Raw genomic sequence first — 24359 nt, forward strand, 5'->3', positions numbered from 1 at the left:
CAAAATGCTGCCAAGTTACAACCGAACTTTCATCAATATTTTTCACAGAAACGAAACCATATTATATTATATTATATTGTGTTATATTATATTATTCTCCAGGTATTGTCTCTGTTTAATTCCTTTAGGCAAGAGCCAGTTCCATTTTCTGCCCAAAATGCTAATGATTCACTCCCGAGTCATTTCACGGCGCCACCACCACCAGCAGCAGTATGCATGACGGCTCGCATTAGATCGCAATAGCAATCAGAGTCCGCTACCTATATGATCATCCGCCCTCGCTGGCTCCACTCGACGGTCATAAATCAATACGTTCCTCGGGGACAGATAATGCCATTTTATTTCAATCATAACTCTTTATCCTCCCGCGCCGCTCGCGCGCAGACGCTGTGTAACTCTCGGCTACCTCGCGTTCTATAATGTGCGCGTGTCCGCGTATGCGGGTGAGCCGAATATTTACAGCCGGGCAGTGCTCGTTTTGCGCGTGCCTCTAAATGACGCTCTTTCTGTGCTGTCGTTCCGCGATCTCCTCACCGTGGTGGAATTCCGTCAGTAAAGTTTTTGTTCTTAAGTTCTATTTTCAGCTGTGACGCAGTCTCCTGAAATAAATTTATATATTTATATATTTTTTCTCACAGCTTTGTACCTTGTGCGTTTGAGGAAAGTGGGCCAGTCTTAGATCTCTTCAGTGTTCACAGTTTAAAACGATTTAAGTCTCACATTAATAGGATTAGGACATTTTCCAAAGTACTGTCTGCAATTCTGTAAACTTACCGTTCAGCCACACACACACACACACACACACACACACACACACAGACACACAATTCACAATAAATGAAGGCAGCTATTAACTATAATGATGCTATTAGGAATATATGGTCCATGGTCATTCTGTCCACAACTTCATCTGAGGCAAACATTTTGTGGAGGTTGCCCCCAAATAATAACCACAACAGCCTCTCTCTGGCACGACTTTATCGGGGACAAAATCCAGTAAAAGACACGTGAGCCCAAAAAAAAAAAAAGACCAAAGCAATCTGAACCGCATTGATCCATGAAAGCATAATGCCCTCTCTTTGGTCTTTCGCTCCACTAACCCCCCCCTTCCCGCTCCCCCGCCCTTGAAACACCTTCACGCAGCGGCCTCTGATGAGCCTCGTTCACCTCGTTTCTTTCTTAGCGGGAGCGGGCGAGCGACGCACCGCGAGCCCTTTGGCTGACTTTGGGCTCGGGCCGTTCATCTGAATTAAATTCATGAGCCCCGCGCGCGGGCGGCACCGTTGCTTTTCTCCGAATCTCTTCCTTGCTCCGCTGCTGGAAGGACGGAACAAAAGACAGGAAGTGGGGAACGCGGCGATAGTAATTATAGCGCCTTTATTTCATTCAGTCCCGCGAGAGAGGAGTCCCCTGGTAACGGATACGATGGCTGATCAAGATCATTAAAAACTGCACTGCTAACGAATGCCAGCTCAGAGAAATGGCAAGCAGGCTCCCTTTTTCTGATTCATCTGCACCACACAATTGGAATCTTTAATTACCCACAGGCAGTATCTGCTGTGATTTACTGGAAAACCTGCCTAGGCTATATTCCTGCCTCTTTCCCAATGCATGCTGGGATAGGCTCCAGCACCTCTCGTTGACCCTGACCAAGAGTGAGCAGGTATAGATAATGGATGGATGGATGGATGGATGGATATAGTATCTGATGAAGACAATGGTTGAATAAAGTAATAAGTACAGCAAGGCTAATGTACTATGGCTCTCACATGTTCACCATTAGCAGGAGTCATTACTGTTCCTGTAACTCATCTCATAAAAAAAAAAAAAACATTTTCAACGTACACATTCAATCTGTGTGTGAACAGCAGCTTGAACTGCAAAGAAGAGGCTTCTACTTTTTTATTACCCTTTTGGGTAGCTTCCAAGCTCAATATCCGTCTTCAGTTCTACCACGATAAAAATCTCTTCAGCAGCCTAAACGACTCGCCTGTAACCTGTAACCAACGCAGCTGATCCTGCTCGACCCACTCAGTGTCTGAGCGAGCAGAACTGCTGGACTGTGGAGGGCAAAACATAGCGGCTTCACATCACCCGTTTCATCAGAGGAGTCTGTGTGTCTGTCAGCTTTCCTGAGCAGACAGACGAGACTCAGCAAAGAGCACAATCGGAGAGAAAATGGCAGGATAATTTTTTTTTTTTTTTTTAAACTGTGACCTTCCCAGGCTTGTACATGTGAACAATTTCTGTGTCTTATTTTTACCACTTCAAATGAGCGGAAACAGTGTTGCCTTTTCATATTTACCTCAAAGGTTTTAGCTGAGGAAACATCATGCGCAAACCGGCCATAATATAACATGAATTATATAAATGTCTGCATCACTAATATGTTTCATAATAATATTCTCTCTCCACTGGTCTGTGATATTGCGGATAGCATGATCTGTATGATGGGAATATTGTAGATCTACACCAGCAACCTATGGGGGGCGGGGGATGGGGGGTAAACAAAAAAATAGCAGGCAGCGCAAGTCAAGCCTGAGGGCCAGGACAGTGAGTCAATCCCCGAGGGCCAGGAGAGCGAGTCGATCCCAGAGGGCAGTCCCCAAACGAGACGGTTATAAATTCGCACCCGAGGCAAAGAAGCCGAAATGAGCCGTGGGACGGGAACGGGAGAGGCGATTTCGGCGGGTCCCCCCCCCTCGTCCTGTTCTACGGGAGCGGTGCGGGCGGTTCGATTGGCGCAGGAGGCGATAGCCGTCCTGGCGCTGCCGGCGGGTCTAATCTTCGGGCTCGGGCTCGGGCTCAGGCTCAGGCTCAGACTCAGACTCAGACTCGGTCTCAGACTCAGACTCAGACTCAGACTCGGTCTCAGACTCAGACTCGGTCTCAGACTCAGACTCAGACTCAGACTCAGACTCGGTCTCAGTCTCAGACTCAGACTCAGACTCAGACTCAGACTCAGACTCAGACTCAGACTCAGACTCAGACTCAGACTCAGACTCAGACTCAGACTCTGCCGCAGCAGCTGAGGCCCTTTATTCTGTTTAGTCACTCAAACGCTTTATTCACGGCATGTTGATTCTCAATGACATGCACACTTCCTGCACACAAATACACACACGCACACACACATACACGCACACGCACACACGCACTCACACGCACACACAGGCACACACACACACACACACACGCACACATGTGCACGCACGCAGGCACACACACACACGCACGCGCACACATACACACACGCACACACATACACGCACGCAGGCACACACACACGCACACATACACACACGTACGCAGGCACACATTCACACATGCACTCACACGCACGCGCGCACATGTGCTACTGTATATTCATGCTTTACATTTCCTGCACACACACACACACACATACGAACACATACATGCAGGTACGCAGGAAAGCAGGCACACATGCACACACCCGCACACACGCACGCACACACACACACACACACATGTGAAGCAGAAATATAGCACATTTCCTCCTCATCAGTGGTGCGTAATTTAATTCAATAATTAACTGTTTCTGTTTTTGGTCCAAAACCTGTTTTTTTTTAGCCCGTGCTTTAGATGAAATGGTCACAGTTACACCGATTTTAGACCCTCATTTATTATCACGTTAAATTCTTTCATTTGTTCATTCGGTGCGCTGAGATTATGGCAATTGCATTTTGATAATTTTTTAATATAACAATTTTGACTGCCTGTCAAACGGAGACTGCCTGTCTGCCCCTTAAATGGTGTGAGTGCTGCAGTGGTTGGTATGGAGTGTTTTTTTGTGTTTCGTTACCCTGAGTACTGATGCAGCTTTTGCCAGCACAGAGGCATAAACACAACCCCCTAAATGCTGAAATTATCCCAGTGACCTGACAGCAGGCATGATTCATATTCTTGCAAAATCCATATTATACCCCAGATTGGGTCCATAAAATATTTAAGACACCTGTTTGCAATTCCCAGCCAGTGCCTCCCAATTGCTATTCCCAATCTTCAGAGGAAACACTCACTCTGCATTTTCTCAACAAAAAAAAAGATAAACATTTTTTATTAAAATCTTAAAAATATATATTTCATGTATCAGATTATAGATATGAGCTGGATTTAAATGGTTTTTCTAAGTGCCGGTCACCCCAGTTATGCTCTCCCTTATCGAATGAACGCCCCCTTCACACACACTGCACGGAGTTATCGCATCCATGCCTGTACACATTGGGGTTTTTGTCCCGCTTTTGTTGCGTTTATCGGTGTATACTTTGTGCTAAATTACCGCGGAAGGGTATGGGTGTCCCTGATAGCACGGTCCCGTTGTTTAGGAGTACAAAGCGTGCCGCTGATTCCTCAGTCCACGGGCCGTTAAAGTATTGGATCTGGACGCATATCTTAGCTCTTCGCTCCAGATGCAGTCAGTGTTATTGACTATGTGGCACAGACGCAGGTGACACTCACGACTGGGTTCATTTGCATAAAGATTCTAAAAGGAATTTTGATTGGTTGCCAGTAACCAACCAATCAATTTTGATTGGTCCAACCAGCAATAAGCATAAAAGGGGGGAGGTGTGACCCTTCTGAAACCTGACCTTTAAAAGAGGTTGAAATCCAGTAATTCATGGTCCCTAAAATTTGCCTCGCATCTAATAATAGTGATCAAAGAACCTGTGATCAAGTATCTACCTTTTACTTTAACTCAAACACAAGCATTGCTTATTTTCAATGTAAACGCTACTTTCTTTCTTTTTTTTCTTCTCCTGAGAACACCGTTAGACGCCCTTTAAAGTTCCTCAGTTTATTTGTTTCTGTTATTAAATTACCGGCATAGCGCCTCACCTGTAAATACGGAAGTCACGGAGCCTCTTCGTTTCGTGCAAATAAAAACGTTTTTTTTTTTTTTTAACTCCGCAAATTACCGCAGAACTGAGGAAATGAAATGAAACCAGAATGCCTCCCTGAGCAGAATGCCTAATGATGTTTGCTCGTGTTAAACGCACGGCGATGAGACTCGTTTGGGCCGATCGCATGGTGGATTTCCTTGAATGTGCGGCAACCTTCCTGTTCTTTGACTTGTTAGATTCTAGAACAGCGGATGGAACAGTCTGACAGCCACTGATGAGAACAGCGCCGCAATAGATTTTCGCTGACGTTCATACGTATGGGATTTCTTAAGGGATTAGAGAGAGAACATAATCTAATATGAATTGATAGAATTGAGAATGCTTTAATTCTGTGGAATTCGACACCCTTGACTCACTCTGCTGCTGGTAATTTGTTATCATGGAACTGTTTTGATTGGCCCTTCTTGATCCCCCCTCGATAATCAGCTTCCTCCTGAGATTTCTTCCGAGTTGGAGAGTTTTTCCTTGCCACCGTTTGAGTGTTCTTCTTCCCATTGGAAGTTTTTTTTGTTACTTCAGTTGTTTGCTTTTCGTGGAGTTCAGACCTCATTTTGGCTTAAAGCTTCCTTTCTGTTTCCTCTGTAAAGCATCTTTGTGACAGTGTCTCTGTAAAAAAAAGCACCATACGAATAAAACTGAATTTAACTGAATTGATTTCTACCATCCGGCTTTTCCAGGTCAGTAAGGGTCCAGTTTTCCCGACTGTGGTCTTCCCTTTAATTTATACGAACCTGATGCGTCTCCTTAAACCACACAGCAAAAAAAAAAAAAATCCCCACAACCAACACTTACAACTAACCGTAATTTGCCTTGGTGTGAAGGGAGAGATTAGTGTTATGAAAACATAAACACTGCTTTTGTGCTCCGCACTCGCAAAACATTAAACATGTTTTTCCCATGATGCTTTGTGGTTGGCTCCTTCACAGCAGCCACGTCTGCAGAGCTTCTGATGTACAGCACACAGCATGGGAGAGAGAGAGAGTACGCAGAACAGCCCTGGTCCTGGAGAGCCGCAGGGTCTGTGGGTCTTCCCTGTTACTCAGCTCGTAATTAATTAATTAAAGCGGTTAATTGCACACTTAGCCGATCTCACCTGGCTTCCCGGGTCTGACTCAGATGCTGATTTCTGAGGTGTTACACACGGTCTGGGTTTCCATGGTTGCGCGGACCCCCGCTGCATGTAATGTGTATTTGGCACGAGGTTGGGGGAGAAAAAAAAAAAAAGAAGAGATTCTACTTTTTCCCCAGAAGAGATCGCAGATGTGTACAAACGTGTCTGCTTTTAAACATAATAAAAATAACACCTGATGTTTTCAAACACCTGGTGATTTTGAACAGATTTTAAACCGATTTGAATAAATTCTGTTTATTCAAATCACTTTTTAAGCGTTTAATTCATATCAAAGTTTGCCTTCATGAACCCCAGTGCTGTTTGAGACTGGATAAAACAGTTTACCAAGCACACACTTAACATCAGCAGGAAAGGCTGGGGTGAATGTCAGACGGGTACTCATGACACATTTGACACTACTGATTCTACTATTGCAAATGCATCCAGTTTTAATTAACGGGCTTCACTAATATGTGTCTTTGTCATGTATAGTAGAATTCTATTTGTAGTCCTTCAGTTTGATGGTAGAACGGTGTATTGTTTTCTTGTTGCTATGGTTCCGGTGCAGTGATAAAATGGCGGCCGTTGTCACGGAAGCGTTTGGAGCTCTCCGAGGGACAGCTGGAACGCTCCCGCTCAGAGCTCTCGTTTTCCGAAGATGGGTTCTGTGCTCCCGCCCCCCCGCCCCCCCCCCGCCGGTGCTGCTCCCAGAAATAGACCCGTTTCCTGTGTCCTAAGCGAATCTGGCACTTCCGAAACAGGAAGTCTCATTTCACACACGCAGAGGTCAAAGGGCGTGAGAGAGAGGCCGCTCGGTCACGGTGGCGATCCTGGGATTGTTCACGGAGAGGACTCCTCACTTTCTCGCTACACTGCGAGCGTAAAATAGGCCTGTCTGTTTCAGTTACCTCAGTCCTGGCTGAACCTCCCCCACTCCCCCCCCCCCCTCCCATGCGTAACGTGTCCTCGCTATCTGGAGGAAGGGCGGGGTATTCCCAGATGGCGAATGACGTAGCCCCAACCGGACTGCCGGTCTGGGGCAGTCCCAGGACCCTCTGCAACCCCACCCCCTGCCCCCCAAAGGCCCCCCGAAACCTTTGCCCGCAACCCCCCCGCCCCTTTGCCAGTCTCCACCTGACCAATTCCTCCCTCTCCCCGGCATGAATCTTACTGAGGTACTAATGGGAGGTTTCGGCAGATCAGGGGCGGTAAACGGATCACAGACTGGCCCGGGTGAGTCTGAGTTCACACAAAGCAGACTCTAAGAGCTGCAGGGGTGTGTGGGACGCCTTTGCACACAGAGTAAAATATGCAAGAGGAAGTGCTGCTGTCTGGCCCCTCACTGTCTGCACAGACAAGACAACACATCCCATAAATATTCTGTCTGGGCTAAAGACCCAGGTCTGTAACCAGGGGGAACGGCCGATGCCGTGTACTGATTGACTACACACGTCCCTCTGAGTTCTGCCATGCATAAACAGCACAAACAGCGTTGTCTTTTTCCATCCATTCTGCCAGCGTTTAATCAGGCCTGGGCTATCTGAGTGTTGCTGATCCTAAGCATTGCATGGTTCATTCTGCGAGTGTTTAATCAGGCTTAGGCTATCTGAGTGTTGGAAGCAGACTATGGCTCATTCTGCAAGCGTTTAATCAGGCCTGGGCTACCTGAGTGTCGGTAGTAGACTATAGCTCATTTTGCGAGCGTTTAATCAGGCCTGGGCTGAGTGTTGCTGATTTTAAGCAGACTATGGTTCATTCTGCGAGCGTTTAATCAGGCCTGGGCTGAGTGTTGCTGATTTTAAGCAGACTATGGTTCATTCTGCAAGCGTTTAATCAGGCCTGGGCTGAGTGTTGCTGATTTTAAGCAGACTATGGTTCATTCTGCGAGCGTTTAATCAGGCCTGGGCTATCTGAGCTATCGCTAGCGCCCGCAGGCCTCCAGGCTCGGCCGTAATCAGAGAGGCAGGGGGGTAATTGTCTGAGGCCGTTTCATTACGCGCGTTAGCGCTGGCCTTCAGACCGCGGGAACGCCGCACGGCTCCCGCCGTCCCGCCGTCTCCTCCTGCTAGCGAGTCTAAATCACTCCCGCATCACTCACGACACTGCAGCCCCCCACCGAACCCCCCCTCCCCCACCGAGCCCCCCTCCCCAACCCCCCACTACCCTGCCCCCCCCCCGACATCACCTCACCCGCCCCTCCCCAACCCCCCCTGAAACCCCCCCTCACCCCCCACATCGCCACGGAGCCGACCGCGTGCGCCTCTCAGTGATAAATCGTCCGGAACGGCAGCACAAGGGCAGCCTGCTTAACCGACCTTCAGTAGAGATGACGCCTGGATAATAGACCAGCCCTTAGTTTTACAGCAGCATCGCGGGACAGAAAAGCATGGGGGGGGGGGGGTAAATAAAACACTGAGGAATGCATCGCATTTACGCAAACAAGGCACATCTTTCGACAGAGAGGTTTGTTTTGTGTGGTAGGGGCGCAGGGAAGGATGACCCGCTGGGGCCTGTTTGGCCATGAGGCAGAGTCCTGGACAGGATGATAAGGTGGAGGTTCAGCCACACGGGGAAAACGATCATAACAAACAGGACCAGACCCACAACCTGCGCCAGCTAATGACGCAGTCTGGCCCCCAAACACAGGCACGACCTCTGCTTCAAATGATGCAGCCTCGCCCCAAACACAGGCAACACCTCTGCTTCAAATGACGCAGCCTCGCCCCCAAACACAGGCAACACCTCTGCTTCAAATGACGCAGTCTTCTCGCCCCCAAACAGAGTCGTGACCTGTGCCAGCGAATGACGCAGTCTGGGCCTGGGCTGAGCGCACAGCTGGCCGCCCCTCTCTCGCTGTGGACTGTGTAATTAATCTTTTTCTGCCGTAATCACCTCCCAAGAGCTTGGGCCAGGGCCGCTGACGGCAGTGCAGACTGTAAACAGGCCGAGCCCTGGACTCAACACACACTTTAACTCCCACCTCCAGTTTAAAGCCTTGCTTTATTCTCAGTTCACACTCAGTCCTTAATAATAATTATAGCAGAACATTTTGGACACAGACTGAGTTTTGTATGGAGAACCTTCATTGGGGGGTATTTGGTGGAAGGGGGTGCATTTCACTACCTCTTTCTTCTCTTCTGCAAGATTTAAACAAAATATCCTTCCATAGTATTTCAATATGGTGTTTCGCTCGTGGCTAAGGACAAAATGTCAGTTTCTTCTGCAGGCCCTGTCTGTAGATCACTGTTCTGTTTCACTGCTGAACGCGGAAGGCTTGAGGAGGGAGAAGGCGGAGTTTTTCTCACCGATGTCCGCGTTACAAACGAGCGTTTTGGCCGCACAGCTCCGCTGCCAGGACAGGCGAGGCGTCACTCAATCACAGCGCTGCACGTTTCCCCGGCTCGATATCTCTCCAATACTGCACCCGCCCCACCGCCTCACCGGCGCCCCCTTCAGCTGGCCTGCTGCCTTCACCCGCCCCACCGCCTCACTGGCGCCCCCTTCAGCTGGCCTACTGCCTTCACCTACCCCACCGCCTCACCGCCACACTGCCCCACTGCCTCACTGGCGCCCCCTTCAGCTGGCCTACTGCCTTCACCCGCCTCACCGGCGCCTACTGCCGGTGGGTAATGTGCAAAGGACTATGGGTAATTGGCATAGGACTATGCCAATTACACACACCACACACACACTACATACAGACACACATGCGCGCACGCACACACACAGAGAATGGTAGATGATGAGAATGGGAAAGAACACAAACCACCTCACGCATGTACATTGCTAGCATATTCATTCAAATGTCGCAGTGCGCGCTCTCAGAAACTCAGCGAAACCAGCTGCGATTTATCAGTTTCCACATCTCACTGCTGCACTTCAGACCTACTCAAGCAGCGCACACTGTGCATTCATCATGGAGAAATCACCGCTGCGCTAATTAAATCTCTCACGTCGCACGTCTGAGAGAGTACTGCTCAAGTAGAGGTAGCTCATTTTTGTATAGTTTCTTTTCATGTTTCTGTCTATAGTGTTAAAGTATGTGTAAAGTAATTCAATTAAGTCCTTAGTCAAATTTTAAGAACTCCGTTAAAGACACACTTTATTCTTCTTCATATTTTTGCTGTTTGTATTGTATCCTATTATAGTACTGGTAGCAGTGGAAGTATCACAATTAGCAATAGTAGTAATAGAAATAGTAGCAGCAGCAGTAGTAGTAGTAGTAATGGTAATAGTAGTAATAGTAATTGTAGCGGTAATAGTAATAGTAGTAGTATTAGTAGCAGCAGTAGTAGTAATTAGCAGTAAGTAGCAGTACTAATAGTAATAGTAGCAGTAGTAGTAGTGGTAGCAGTAGTAGTAGTAATACTAGCAATAGTAATAGTAGTAATCTTGGTAGTAGTTCTAGCTGTAGTTCCCTGGTTCTCCTGTTTGTGAGCACGCAGCTAAACTGCATTTATCAGCCCAGAAACAGAGAGGAGGCTGGGAACTCCTGCCCTGCGTAGAGGGGCTGGCACTGAAGCAGATAAAGAGACTGAGATGAATTTCACAGAGAGAATTTCCACCTCTCTCTCCCTGGGTTTGCAGGGGGGGGGGCGGGGGCAGGGGGGCGGGAGCCAAACGGCAGCTCACAGACAGTTTTCGCAGCTCTGAAAGCAGATCTCACCAATCCTCAGTTACACCCCCCCCATCCAGGGGACAAACACAGGCCCAGTTTCCCAGCACATCACATTACAAGCATTTAGCAGACGCTCTTATCCACAGAGACTTACACAACTTTTTAAATACAGTATCCATTTATACTGCTGGAGACAGTGGCAGTGTCTTAACTGGGAATTAAACCTGCAACCTTTTCCCGAACATTATACTGCAGAGCCACCCCCAGCACACACACTTTTTTGTTTTGGCTGGAGGAGCATAGTTGCATGTTGCATTGTCTGGGTGGGGGCAGAGCAAGATCCGTATGGAAGAGCGCCCCCTTTGGTCAGAAGGGTGACTGCAGTCTGCCCGAAAGCAGTGAGCTCCCTCCACACAGTGACTGTACGATTCAGCTGGTGCACTGCCAGGTGAACAAAAGCAGTAAGATGAGGTCTCTTTGTGGGGGTTCTGCATGAGCATTGGGTGCATGAGCTGGGGGGGGAACAATGAGGCTGCAGTGGTTGGATGGGCCTACAAAACTGCCCACTCCAAACTGAGTGGAAAAACTTACATAATATCCATACAATTAAAGCCAAAAAAACCCCCCCAAAAAAACAGCTCTTGTGATGCCAAAACTTGTTGATCGTGCTTGTCTGCCACTGAAACGGACAGAGCAGCAACACTCAAGTCATACTGATGCGGACGGAAAAGCTAGACAGGCGCCATGGCTACTGTTTCCCGGGAGAGCACTAGCGTTTGAGAGGCGTGTGCTCGCGGAGCGGAAGCCAAAGGGGGGGGGGGGGAGGGGAGGGAGGGGGAGGGGGTTTAAGCTGCTATGAGAGGTAATCATGCTTCCCTATTTCAGCGTAGCCTTCGCTCCATTCAGTTTCTGCATTTAAAAGCCCCCCCCCCACCCCCAGAAAGCCACCCGAGTCAAATCAAGGCACTTATCCATGCTGTGATTTGATTGACTTGCCGGAATTCCCCCGCCCACCTGCAGACTGCGGATATGGCAACACAATACCAGAAACTAAGCGGCAAACCGCGATTTTACATTTTACAGCAGTTCATAAACATTATAGAACGGCTCCCTATGGACACAGCCAGTAACAGTCTGCACTGTCTGCTTTCATTACAGGGGTTTCTCAAACAATTCATTCCTATATTAGCGCGTATGTCCATAGTTACATATTTGGGTATATTTATAGATGTATGCTCCAAGAAGACATAAAGTATATTTTCTTATGACAAGGAGAGAGAGAGAGAGAAAGATGAAGAAAAAGAGAGAGAGAGAGCGAGAGAGTGAGTGTGTGTATATATGCATGTGCTTGTGTGTCAACATACGTGTGTGTGTGTCCACATGCATGTGTGGCTGGGTGTGTGTGTGTGTGTGTGTGTGTGTCTAGCTGCCTCAGGTGCTTTCTCTGGGCATGGAGGCCCTCTGCTGGTGGGAGGGCTGTACTGCCGCACAGGTTCTGTAGAGCACTGAGCTCCAGAGAGAGGCTGCCTGTCGGACACTTCCCTGGGAACAGGACTAGAGTCTTCCCATGATGCAACTGCACCCTGCACCGATATTACAGTGGGGTTGTTATTACAATCAAACACTCCGATTGAGATGCTTGCTTATTGTCTCCAGTTTTATTCATAATTTTTATTTTCCCATGTGAAGTTATATTGCTTTCATTTTATCAATTTATACTGCTGTATATTTTGCTGGTCCAGTTAGAGAGAAGCTTGCCTTGCACCATAAATATCCAATCAGGGGATTCAGAGTCCAGTCCTGTTCAAAGGTGAAGTGATTTAAAGTTCAGTTTCCTTTCCTGTCCGAGTTCAAAATAAATATATATGATAGGGAGGGAGGGAGGGAGGGCGAGAGAGAGTGTGAGAGAGCGAGAGAGAGTGAGTGACAGAGAGCGAAAATAAACAGAGAGAGAGAGCTGCCATTCTCATCCATATTAGCAGTGAAGCCGCCTGGACTGCTCTCTAACATGGCGTGTCCTTTCTGAAGAGAAATGCAGCCCGTCAGGGTCTCTCTGCAGCGACAGATGAAAATAAATAAAAAATAAAATAATAAAAACAGACTGAAAAGAAAGGGATCTTTGATAAGAGTACAGAGAGAGGGTTCAGGATTCGAAAAAAAAAAAAAAAAAGCTCAAATTTGTTCTCGCCCTGTGGCACTCAGGACGGGGCGATGGGCGTCTCTGGTTTCATTTCGATCACTGGGGGACCTTGGCTCGCACGCATGCGGTTAACATCCTGTTGACTCCAGGTAAAGCACAGCGATGAATAAAGGGCCGGTGGGGGAGCGGGGGGTGGGGGTTAGCGAGGGGAGCGAGGGGGGGGGGGCACCAGTCTCTGTGGAGTAACAGGTAGACCTGTGTGTTTATTTCCACACCCCCCTGTAAAGCACAGGGAACAAAAATAATGCGCTGGTCCCTGGTGACACAGTGTGGAAAAGGCACACAAACAAACCGGCCAGCGGAACAAGGGCCCCCTGTGTGTGACTGTCACCTACACCTGGGAAATGTAGTTTAATGCCTTAAAACTGACAAAACCTGGACACGCGTGATTCCCAACGTAAGGAATTCTGAGGGCTGTGCTGCTGTTTAAAACAGGATATGATGTCGTGCCTTCCAGTTACCGTACACTCTGTCCTCACTTATTACCCAGGTACTCGGGTGGTTTTTTACCTGCAAATTGGTGTCATTGGTTTGCGCACACTCCCTTCACCCTTAGTGGTTGGCTGAAATTTCTTTCGGAGTACAAAGCTCTCGACTTTGTGACCACAAAGCATTGTAAGATATGAGTAATCTTTGACAAAAACCAAAAAGCAGAAGTGAACGCAGCACTTGTAGCAATAACGCATAATGAGTTAGGCACTATAATTTAGGTAATTTAGGAAGGACTGTGTTTTTTCTGCCTGTGCAGGGTTCAGCTTTAGGACAGCAGCATGAGCCTTACGCAGTGCCAGGACCTCTGCTGAGGGTGGGGGAGGGTGTGGGGGGGAGAGGGGGGAGGGTGGGGGGGGGACACAGTCGCCCCTGCCGTCCCTGGGCTCTGCTAGCCTGTGTCAGACTGAACCGGATCGAAAAAAACGGGAAGTCCGCCAACTCCATCGCCGGAGAGCGCGAGCTGACACTGCAGTCTTCACGGGCGTTTTTTTAAATCCTCCTGACATCGAGCGCTCAAGCACTCCACCCATTAGCATGCCACAGCACTCTCTCCCTCCCTGTCTCTCCCTCTCTCTCTCACACACTCTCCCTCCCTGTCTCTCCCTCTCTTCTCTCTCTCTCACACACTCTCTCCCTCCCTGTCTCTCCCTTCCTCCCTCCCTCTCTCTCCCCTCTCTCCTCCCTGTCTCTCCTCTCTCTCTCTCTCTCCCCCTCTCTCCCTCCTCTCTCTCCCTTCTCTCCCCTCTCTCTCTCTCTCACCACACCTCTCTCTCTCTCCCTGTCCTCCCTCTCTCTCTCCTCCTCTCTCTCTCTCTCTCTCCCCCTCTCCTTCTCACACACTCTCTCCTCTCCTCGTCCTCCCTCCCCTCTCTCTCTCTCTCTCTCTCTCTAAGCACTCCTCTCCTCCTGTCTTCCCTCTCTCCTCTCCACACCACCTCCCTCCCTGTCTCCTCCGCTCCTCCCCCTCTTTCTCTCGCTCCCCACAACTCTTCCCTCTCTATCTCACTCATCATCACTCCCACTCTACTTCTCTTCTCTCCTCAATCACTCTCTCCCTGTCTCTCCCTCTCTCTCTCTCTCTCTCTCTCAATCACTCTCTCTCTCCCTCCGTCGTCCCTCCTTCCCTCCCTCTCTCTCCCCCTCCCTCCCTCTCCCTCTCTCCCTCTCCCTCCCTCTCTCTCTCTCTCCCCCTCCCTCCCTCTCTCTCCCCTCCCTCCCTCCCTCTCCCTCCCTCTCTCTCTCTCTCCCTCCCTCTCTCTCTCTCTCCCCCTCCCTCTCTCTCTCTCTCCCTCCCTCCCTCTCTCTCTCTCTCTCTCTCTCTCTCTCTCTCTCTCTCTCTCTCTCTCTCTCTGAGGAGAGCTGTAGAGACGGATGCTGCCGTGGCCTCTCCTCGCTGTTCGGGTTTGGTACCGCACCTCTGCGTGACCCTCACCCCACAGACCCGGAACACTCCGCAGACCCGGAACGCTCCGGCTCCGGCTGACTGCCCAGACGCTGACCTTGAGCTCTTCCTGTTTCGCAGCCTCGCCCAATCAGGGTGACTTTACCCAAAGAGAATAACAGGTCATATTCTAAAGCATTTTTATTCAGTGGAGTCCCCACGTTTGGACATATCTCATGTATCAGATAAGCACATACGGTGCCCTGCTTTACTACACGCCAGTCAGAACTTTTATTTTATTCAGTTTTATGAACCTAAAGTTGAGTTGCTCCTGTTCTGTGCATATTCTGACTAAGTGCATAAATATCGCCAAAGTCCTGCACGTATGCAGTTATCAGGGGGCAACTACGTGAGGAAAAGATTTTCTTTTCCATCGATGCAACAGACTGTTAAATTAAAACTGAGCCAATTGCATTTATTGCCCTGTTGCAGATTGGGTGCGCTGTTCTGGGCGTGGTTAATTTTATGGTGAGGTTGGGGGGGGGGGGGGAGAGGGGGTGTTGGTACCCTGAATACTGATTCATGATATTTACCACAGTTCCTGTTTTATGAGAGCCGGTGAATGTGGGAAATCAGGCAAAGGGCAGAGGGAATTTTCCGGGGTTTGGGTACGGAGACACCGCGTCAAATTCAGTACTTTTCCCCCCACAAGCCTCTAAGTAGCCCCGTCACTGAGTGAGACTGACACTTCCAATTATATAAGATGCTGCAGCACGGGGCGGCGCTGACTGTGGAAGGGACGGATCACGTGACCCCGACTTGACAACTGTGACTGACCGCAGACACTGAAGAACCCCCAACCCCCTCCGCCCCCACACACAAACCAGAAGAGCGCCATTACTCTGGTCCCTGCGCCCCCACCCCACCCCACCCTCCTGCTCTCCTCCGCACCAATTGGACATTAAGCCAAGGATGACATCAGCCCCTTGACACAGTACCCAATCAGATCAATGCATTGTTTTAATGCACCCGTCAAGCTAGCCCCACAGGGTTTTTTTTTTTTTTTCTTCGCTTTTCAAAGCAGCCTACTTCCTGAAATTGGCCCCCGTATTTGACGGGACCTACCAGGCGTGGCCCCCGCCCCCCGAGGAGAAAATAAAGGGGTGGTGACAGGGGAAGAGCGAAGAGACAAAACCAGGCGGAGGAGAAGGAGTTCCCCAGCATATCTCAGTTTTTCTCCGGGGTGAAATCCCTCTTTTTTTTCCGCTCACGGCTCGGTGGTTTTAAGTCATTTTCTTTATCGATGGGGCTGTGCGCCAGACCGGAGACCTGACAGACAGCCTTATCGGGAAGCTGTTTAATGAAATGGATCCCATTTCGACTCTTTGGGCCATATTGTCCCCGATCAGCACTTTTACCCATCTCCCTATCTGTCATGCCACTGGAACCCAGCTGTCAGCTCCCATGGCGACCGGGGTGGAAACACAAGTGGGTGGGGCAAGACAGGTGCTCCTTTCTAAAGCTGGATTAAATGACGGCCCCCTTAATGTTCTCAAAGATATAACTTCATATACATGAAGTATGGGCGAGTGCAAAGGTTTTACCACTCCATTTAAGAGGTCTACATTATGATCTGATGTGCAACAGATCCTTGAGATAAATTGCTTTTCATACATTTTGTGTAGAGTATATTGTATATTGTAATACATGATTGATCATATAGTGAACAGAAATTTTGTCAGGGGAGCTATATGCATGCATCAGGTTACTCATTCACCTGAAGTGCAGGCTGTATTGAGAAACTCGGCCAGAGAATGAAGAGAGATTCAGAATTGAGGCGGGATGTGGTGCTTTTCATTTCATTATTATTATTATTTTTTTTTTTTTAACTGGTTGACCAAACAGGGATGTGCTTTGTTCTGGGATGGGAGGGGCGGGGCTGCAGAGGTGCAGGGTCTCCTATATTAAAAAGGAATAGCGTAAAAAGTCGGGGTGCTAATTTTGTTGCATGACTTCGCACGTGCACTTGCGGTCTTGCGCGATGCAGACACTGCAGACGCTCGCGCTGAAGGAACGTCCACGTGCTTTCGCTGCCCTCTTAGCGCTCTGAAGCGCGGGGACATACTGTAGCGGACGAATAGCTCGAGCCTTGGGGACTGCGGCATAACCTCCGTATGGTGACTGGCACATTGACCGCGGTTTGCTACATTCAGAAAGGAGCGAAAGTCAATTAAGTTCCGGGATATAAAAAGCACTTGAGGAATGGGGTATGACTTGTGTACCACAGGGCATCATTTTATCGGTTTCTGGAATTTTGAGAAAATAGGTATTTAAAAAAAAAAAGGAAAAAGTGAGCGAACTGAGAGCCAAGTTCACACAAATGAGCAAACGGTTTAACCCGCTTTCGATAGGTCATCCTCGAAGTTGAGCCAACAGAAAATCAGTTCATCCGCATAGTCACAGCACAGAAACCGAACAAGTAGCCACACAATTTCAAGGGCAGGGTAAGCCTACGGGGTGTCCTCGCGCTGCCGTCGTTGTCGGACCTTTTTGCAAACATCCATTCATCAGCTCTCCGCGCTTCTCGCTACAAAATGCGCAAAGAATGCCGCTCAGCAAACTTACCTCCCAACGCTTGCTTCATTACAAAATTCATGGCGATGGCTTTTAATTCCTGCCTTCCTTAGCTTGGCGATATTACATTCAGATTGGGCAGGCGAAGGAATCCTTGGGCGGGCAGATCTAAAAATCACAACAAACAAATAAAAACAATGGTTCGGAAAATAACTACGTACAAATGTACCACTGTCTTTTTCTAACAGTTTCAAAACACGTCTTCAGATGTCTTACGTTTTACATCATTAATTGCGGTAGCACTTGGAGATGGGACAGGTGACGTTTCTTGAATTTGGAAGTAATCTGCTTTGAACTTGTTTCAACTTGTATGGTTTCGTAGCCTACGAGCGTACAGTGAATGCCGTAGTCTTACCAACGTCCCAGTCGCATCGTGAAGGACATAAGGTCAATCAATGAGACGCATAACGCTGTACGATATGTAACGTGTCTTGAAATGCGTTGATACGTTACAAAATTAATACACATTTCCCGCTGGACGTGAGGGCAGCATAACGAATAAGTTTAGCTTATATGTAACATTCCAGTTGTGTAATTCTAATAGTGGAGGTGAGGAACGTAGGTTGCACAAGCCTACTACTGTCAATATAATGGCACAACCCACAGTAAAGGTCCCAAGCCGTAACTGTCATTGAAATATATCACTACATTTTGCACCGCTAGTTCCACATACAGTGTGGTATAATTCATTTGCAGGCATCTTTGTGCATAGGACCTCAAGTTCCTGACTGCCTTTTTCCCGGGGAAAATACAGTAATCGACTTCCGGATCCAAGCAATCCGCTTCCAATGTGTAAACTTTCTATCAGCTATTTTGAAAATATATCTTACATTTCCGATACCCACCACGGGCACTGCTAGGCTCGGTTATTCACGTTCGAGTCCTGTGACGTTTTAGGTAGCGCTATTAAATATGACCGATGATTTTAAAACCGTTAATTCGTCTTGTTTTTTATGAATTTTAGCACATTACCTCAGCTGAACCCCCCCGCTCGAAAAAGAAAGATCGGTTTCACTTCCTTCTTCTTAAGCGGAATGATTTCAGCACCATTGCTAGGGGAGAGCTCCCGTCGCGTCCCACAGTCGGGCAAAACCCAAAGAAAGATGTTCCCACAGAGTAATCGTAATAATTTACCTGTCCCGGCGACTTGTATCTTTTAAGAGGACGTTTTAACCCGCTCCGAAAGGAAGTTTACTCGCAACGTTAGGCGGGGGTATTCAGCCGCTCGCTTCGCTCATCCCTATATTTCCAGGCTAAAGGACGTCCTTTGGTCTTCCTGCACGAGCGTTTGTGAGGGGAACTGCAGCCGCTCGCGCTGTAGGAACTCTGTGAATCGCACGGAGTTCTACCATCTGAGGCGTCCTACGTCCTGACACGAGGGAAAAAAAGCGCAATCAATTATTAATGCTGCTCGTTGGCGGCGTACCCTCCCCTTTCCTCGCGATGGAACTGTCTCTTTCAGGGTTCTACGCCCATGCAAGCCTGTCAATGCAGCTTTTTTAGACCCGTCTAACTTATATTTATTGATTTTTTTCCCCCCACAAAACCTGACCTATATACTTTTTTATTTTCAATTCACGAATGGATCAATGCAGCATTTTGTCTTCACGAGTTCCATGCGACGCAACCGCAGATTCACCTTTTCTTGCGTTCTGATGGGCTGGCTAATTGTTTGCCGTATAGCTTCAAAGGCGGGCTTAGCAGCTAGCGAGTTGTAAGGCGTGTGTTTGTCAAGCAGAGGTTCATTTTACAGGTAGATTTTCTTTTCGCCTTTTATGCCCTTGGGGCATTTAAAACATCCGTAGCCTTCCTTTAAGACCCACAGAGTAAGTTCGTTTACCGGCTGGTGAAGGAAAATCGTACCAACAGATAGAAATGAGGCGATCTGTAGGATTGCGAAAATGACGAATTTCACTCACTCGGCGAACGTTTTTGGCCAAGGTCTGCATGGAGACAAGCACACCCCTTTTCCGTACAACGTGAGTGGCGAACCGGTTAAATGGGGGGCGGCATCGGTTTGAACATACTGTACGGAAGCACGACACCGGTGCCATGGCGTAGAGCAGTACCGCAGTGCTGTGTTATTGATTCAATGCGTGTATGTTACAGGGCTGCCGGGAATCGTGCCGATGACACGGAGACAAAAACTCCCGAATGCCTTTTGCTTTTGCGAATTCACCTGCCTGACTTCTCCGTGTCGTCACTAAGCATGCTAGCGAGCTATCACGTACGAGGCTATGTTGCCTACGGTGTAAAGGTGACGGCATTACTTGCGGGATTCAGGCTATGCGGGATTCTCACCTCGCCCACAGGTGATCCCCAAGGTTACGACGGAAAGCGCGCGGTCATTATGAGAAAAAAAGGTGTGCGTACGTGTGAGATACGTTACTTACAAATCCTTCGTTTTTACAAATCAAGCAGCAAAGCAGTGGTGGGAATTATTTTGTTAAGTGAAACTAGGAATATTTCCGTTATCAACCAACACAGATGTACTGGTTACTGTAAATCTTAGTGTAAACCTGCAGCCGCCCGAATCCTACGCCGGCATTTCATCGACTGTTACACATGGCTCTCCGTATTTAATGCCACGTGATAAATCAAATAAACACCTGCTTTTTTTTTGCTGTGATCAGTGTACAAATGTAACCCCCCCCCCTCCCTTTCTCTCTCTCAACGTGTCATGCAGTGTATGACAAAGTACAACGACGAAGTGCGCGGCTTAGCCTGCCTCCTACAACCTTGCGGGAAAACCTCAGGGAAATATACATACCGAAACTGGTTTCATGTGAATTATCGTGTCTGATTCTGCGAAGGGAAAAACATAAGTGCCTCCCATTCTTGAGTTGGCGTAGGCCTATGTATTTTTAATTTGAAGCAAAGTATTAGCAGTACTGCCGTCACCCACGTTTATGTAAGCATTTACATTTACATAATTTGGCAGATGCTATTATGCAGAGCATCTTACGAAAGTGCTTTGACTTTGAATTGCACTTTTTAATATTTTAATTTTTAAGGTTTAAGAAAGCACTAGGGAAGTGTGTGTGAGAATGTGCGTGCGTGTGTGCAAGTCTGAGTGTGTGTGTGTGTGTGTGTGTGTGTGTGCATGTGTGAGAGTGTATTTGTGTGAGAGGAGAGTGTATAAACTGTACTAGATTTGCGTTACTGTAAGTCGAAAGGTGCAGTTATCATTAAATAGTGTGTCTTATTGCTCACTGGGAGGCGTGTGTGTGTTTGTACGCGCGTGTGTGTGTGTGTGTGTATGTGTGTGTCTGGCTGGCATTCCTCAGGTCCTGACTCATTCCCTCATCTGCAGGTACATGGGGGTCTGTGCTGAATTAGGCATGGGCTGAGTTGCTGTCGGCCGGTCACATGATATAAGAGATTGAAAACTGACTGAGTGTGGAACTGCCTTCTGGGCTCTGCCCTTTGACCTTTGACCTGTACCCGACAAATAGGCCCCGAGGGAGGTACTCAATTCTCATGGCAGACCCGCCTCTGAGGAGGGGAGGTATCCCCCTGCCGGGGCATAGGAACGCAGTCTGGTGCTGTGCTTTACCTCTCTCCAATGACCTTTTCAACAAGGGCATCTTCTTGAAAGACGATTGAGAGGACTTGGGGGGGGGTGGAATGAAGGTGGAGCTTGTTCAGCAGGAGCCTCCCCTTCCCGCCCCGGCTTGGATGGAAGCCACGTGGAGCTCTGTTCAGCACTGATGTACAGCCTACCCCCCTATCACCCCCCCCCCCCCCCCAACCCTCGTGACCGTGTGAGCTGGAACAATGTATGCTCCAGCTCCCCGTGCTCACATATTATTTACGTCACGGCTTCAGGAGGGCAGCCAATCAGCACTAAGTGCGTTTGTTAACAATACCTCTCGATTGGCTCGATGAAAGAAAATCAATCTAAATTGGCTTGCGTAAGTCTTCATGCGCCATTTTTCATTTTCTTGTGGAAAAAAAGCCACATATAATCATGTCAGGATTTTTTTTTTTTTTTAAAACAAGATTTTGTTTCTTTAACGTTTTTCTTTCTTGTTGTTGTCAATAGCTAGCTAACTAGAAAGCTAGGCTAAAAAGTAAAGTGTAAATTATGCTCTGGAGGCCCAGATGGAACAGGAAGTGACAGTGGTCGCATTATGATTGGACCAGGCGTGTTTTGGGCATGGTTTATCTCAGGAAGTCGATATTCTTTAGAAACGTAAATCACCTTTGATAACCACTGTATGCAAGTGTGATCGGGCCATTGTGTAATGCAAATGGTTTGTTATGGCTTCCCCTCCTATTGGCTCAAAAGGACGTTCACTTGACATTCAGCCAATCACAGAGCCCCTTTTTATGATCAATGTTCCTCTGTTGCTGTTCCTTGCCTGACGACAATGATTCAGCGATTCTGTTAATATGTGGACTTACTCATTTCCATAGGTTAGAATTAGCATGTTCCAGTTTAGATCCTTGTACCTGAAGGTGTGAGTTCTTGATATTCAAGGGAAATCATATGCTTCTACATACATGTTCTTTTTTTGCGCAGTCTGACATTGGAATTGCGAAAAATGCACACTCGATATGAGGAATCTGTGTATCTTCATGTTTTTCCATTTAGCCTGAGACATAAATATCACAATCTTTGCATAATCCATAGTGTGCTGTCATTGTTTCATAGCCCTGGGCCGAATAAAGTTTACTTGAAACACCATGTGGCTAAAAATGGTCTTACGTAATGTCTTATGTCTGATCTCCCTTTTGGGGGTGTTTTTCACAACACGGTGGATATGGATCAGACCTCACCTATACAGTACAGAGGCCTCCACTTTTATCTGTGTGCTAAACGCAGGTGAGTCAGATTGGTAAATATAGAAAGACAGCACATCCCGCCACAGGCGTTTTCATGCCTTGTGCACCTTTCAAGCACTTTGAGTTTGACCCTAAGCTACGCTGACGCCCTTCAAAAATGTCAACTTTTCTCAGAAAGCATCATTTTTGAAAGAGCCAGCATTCTCGTTTCAAAGTTTTCGACTTCAGCGGGTACACTTTCAATGCATTCCAAACAAAGCTTAAGTATTAAAATATTAATATTAGGATATTAAAAATAAACATCAGGGAAAGCCAGACATGCAGAAGGCACACTCCAGTAAACCGGAGTGGGCTTTACACGGTAGATTTATAAATGCTTTTCAGCTGGCCAACAAAATACTTTCCCGGGGATTTTGCCTTTTTTCTTTGACCCTGGGCTGGTGCTGTTTATGTGCTTAAGACCTCAGGGGCAGTCTTAAGCCAGTCATGCTAAACCATGCTAAACCGGAATGGGCTTTACATGGTAGATTTTTAAATGCTTTGCCGTTGGCCAACTAAAAACCTTCCCTGGGATGTGCCATCTCTAATGTGGTGAGGAATGGGCCCGCTGGCCTGCTTGGGCTGTGACACGCCCACGTGGGCGGAGTCACTCGTTAGCTCAGCAGTTAGCGTGCGCTCGCTCCCGCGCGCGGGTATTAGCGGCACGGCGGAATCCCGTACGGCCGCACGGTTACCATCCGGCCTGCGCAGAGACGGCTCCTGTACCCCCCCAAAATCTACGGCATCTTCGCTTTCCCCTGCGCTTGCAGTTTCTGCTTTAAGGGCCACATCAATGCTCTGCTTCCACCCCACAGATAAGGTCCTGTCGACATGAGATCATTAAGATTAGTTTTATGGTTGGTGGTTTTTTCTTTTCTTTTTTGTTGTACTCTGCAGTGCTGTATTTTACCCTGCTGTGCTCTGACCTTCTGACCTGGAAGTACTCCCTTAAATAAAGAGAAGTCCGATGGCGTGCAAAGCTAACCAATGGCCTGAACCCTCTCTTACACGATGAGGAGCTAATCATGACACACTGATGATGAAAATGTATTTTTATTTATTCTTATTTATTTAATTAATCCGGGGGGGAATTAAATAAACAAGAATAAAAAATAATACATTTTCATCATCAGTGTGTGATGATTAGCTCTTCATTGTGTAAGAGAGGGCCATTGCTTAGCTTAGCACGCTATCGTGCGTGCTAGCTCACACAGAGTCTGTAGAAGGGGATCGCATTAATGTTTTAATGAGGCTGCTGAGTGACAGTTCATCTCATCGCTGTGCGATTTTAAGTCCTGTAGGCACGCTACGTGAGCCATTGTTTCCGCCATGATTTTTTATTCATTTTTTTTTTTTTTTGCAAGCTATAGCTATGGATGAACATAGTGAAGACATCATGGCAAACGAATGTCAATGTGTAGCGTGCATAAATTTACTGACTCGCTGGGGTCAAAATTGATGATAGACGTGTTTTTTCTGGGGTTTAACTAACACTGCTTGCTTTTGTGTGTTGACGTGTGCTGCGCGCCATCTGTATGATGCACACGGCATTTTAACATGCAATTTCAAGCAATTTTACATGTTGATTTAGAAATTCCAGTTTTTTTTTTAAGTCAAAGGAAACAAACATTTTGTCATATACTGAGTCCTAATAAAATCATTGTGGTATGATGACAGCTAGTAAGATACATTAATATATATACAAATAATAACATATTTTTTGACAGCCCAAAATTGCTTTCTGCTACTACCAGTAAATGTTGGTCCAAAATCACATTTGATTAAGCAAAATAATCTTCTTTTTGGATCTGCAAAGGACGTTTTCCTTGATTTATATGTGTTCTCTGTTGCAATTCCTCATGACTTTAGGGTACAGAGTATGTTCTGAACCTCTCTGTGTATTGAATTCTGACAAATGCTGCACAGTGACATGAAGGCCAACAATAAATCATTTACAGGGAACAAGAAAGATAAAACACACACACACTCATGCATGCACGCACACACACACACACACACATTTAAAAAGCTATGTCTAATACAGCCAAGCAGCCCAAGCATGAAGGTCAACAATCCATTATCCTGCACAAATCCTGTGTGAGTGGCCATTTTAATCAGATGCCAGCTCCAGGAGCCACAGAGTGACAGAGGTCTATGAGAGCAGAGCTACATGG

At 47.5% G+C, this 24359-nt stretch overlaps 2 protein-coding genes across 4 annotated transcripts in view; one reads left to right on the plus strand and one right to left on the minus strand.

The window, feature by feature from the left end:
- LOC135255849 (complexin-1-like) overlaps nt 1-18812 on the minus strand; it is a 34482-nt gene extending 15670 nt beyond the window's left edge. The window contains exons 1-2 of the mRNA XM_064337561.1: nt 18493-18812; nt 17350-17466 (exon numbers count right to left, since the gene is read on the minus strand). Coding sequence (XP_064193631.1) covers nt 17350-17380 — 31 coding nt within the window. The 5' untranslated portion in view covers nt 17381-17466; nt 18493-18812. The remainder of the gene's footprint in view (nt 1-17349; nt 17467-18492) is intronic.
- The window catches only part of gne (glucosamine (UDP-N-acetyl)-2-epimerase/N-acetylmannosamine kinase), a 107774-nt gene that overhangs the window by 3181 nt on the left and 80234 nt on the right, over nt 1-24359 (plus strand). The gene's annotated exons all lie outside the window — the stretch shown is intronic.

The sequence above is a fragment of the Anguilla rostrata genome, chromosome 5 (genome assembly GCF_018555375.3).
Source record: "Anguilla rostrata isolate EN2019 chromosome 5, ASM1855537v3, whole genome shotgun sequence".
Classification (NCBI taxonomy): domain Eukaryota; kingdom Metazoa; phylum Chordata; class Actinopteri; order Anguilliformes; family Anguillidae; genus Anguilla; species Anguilla rostrata.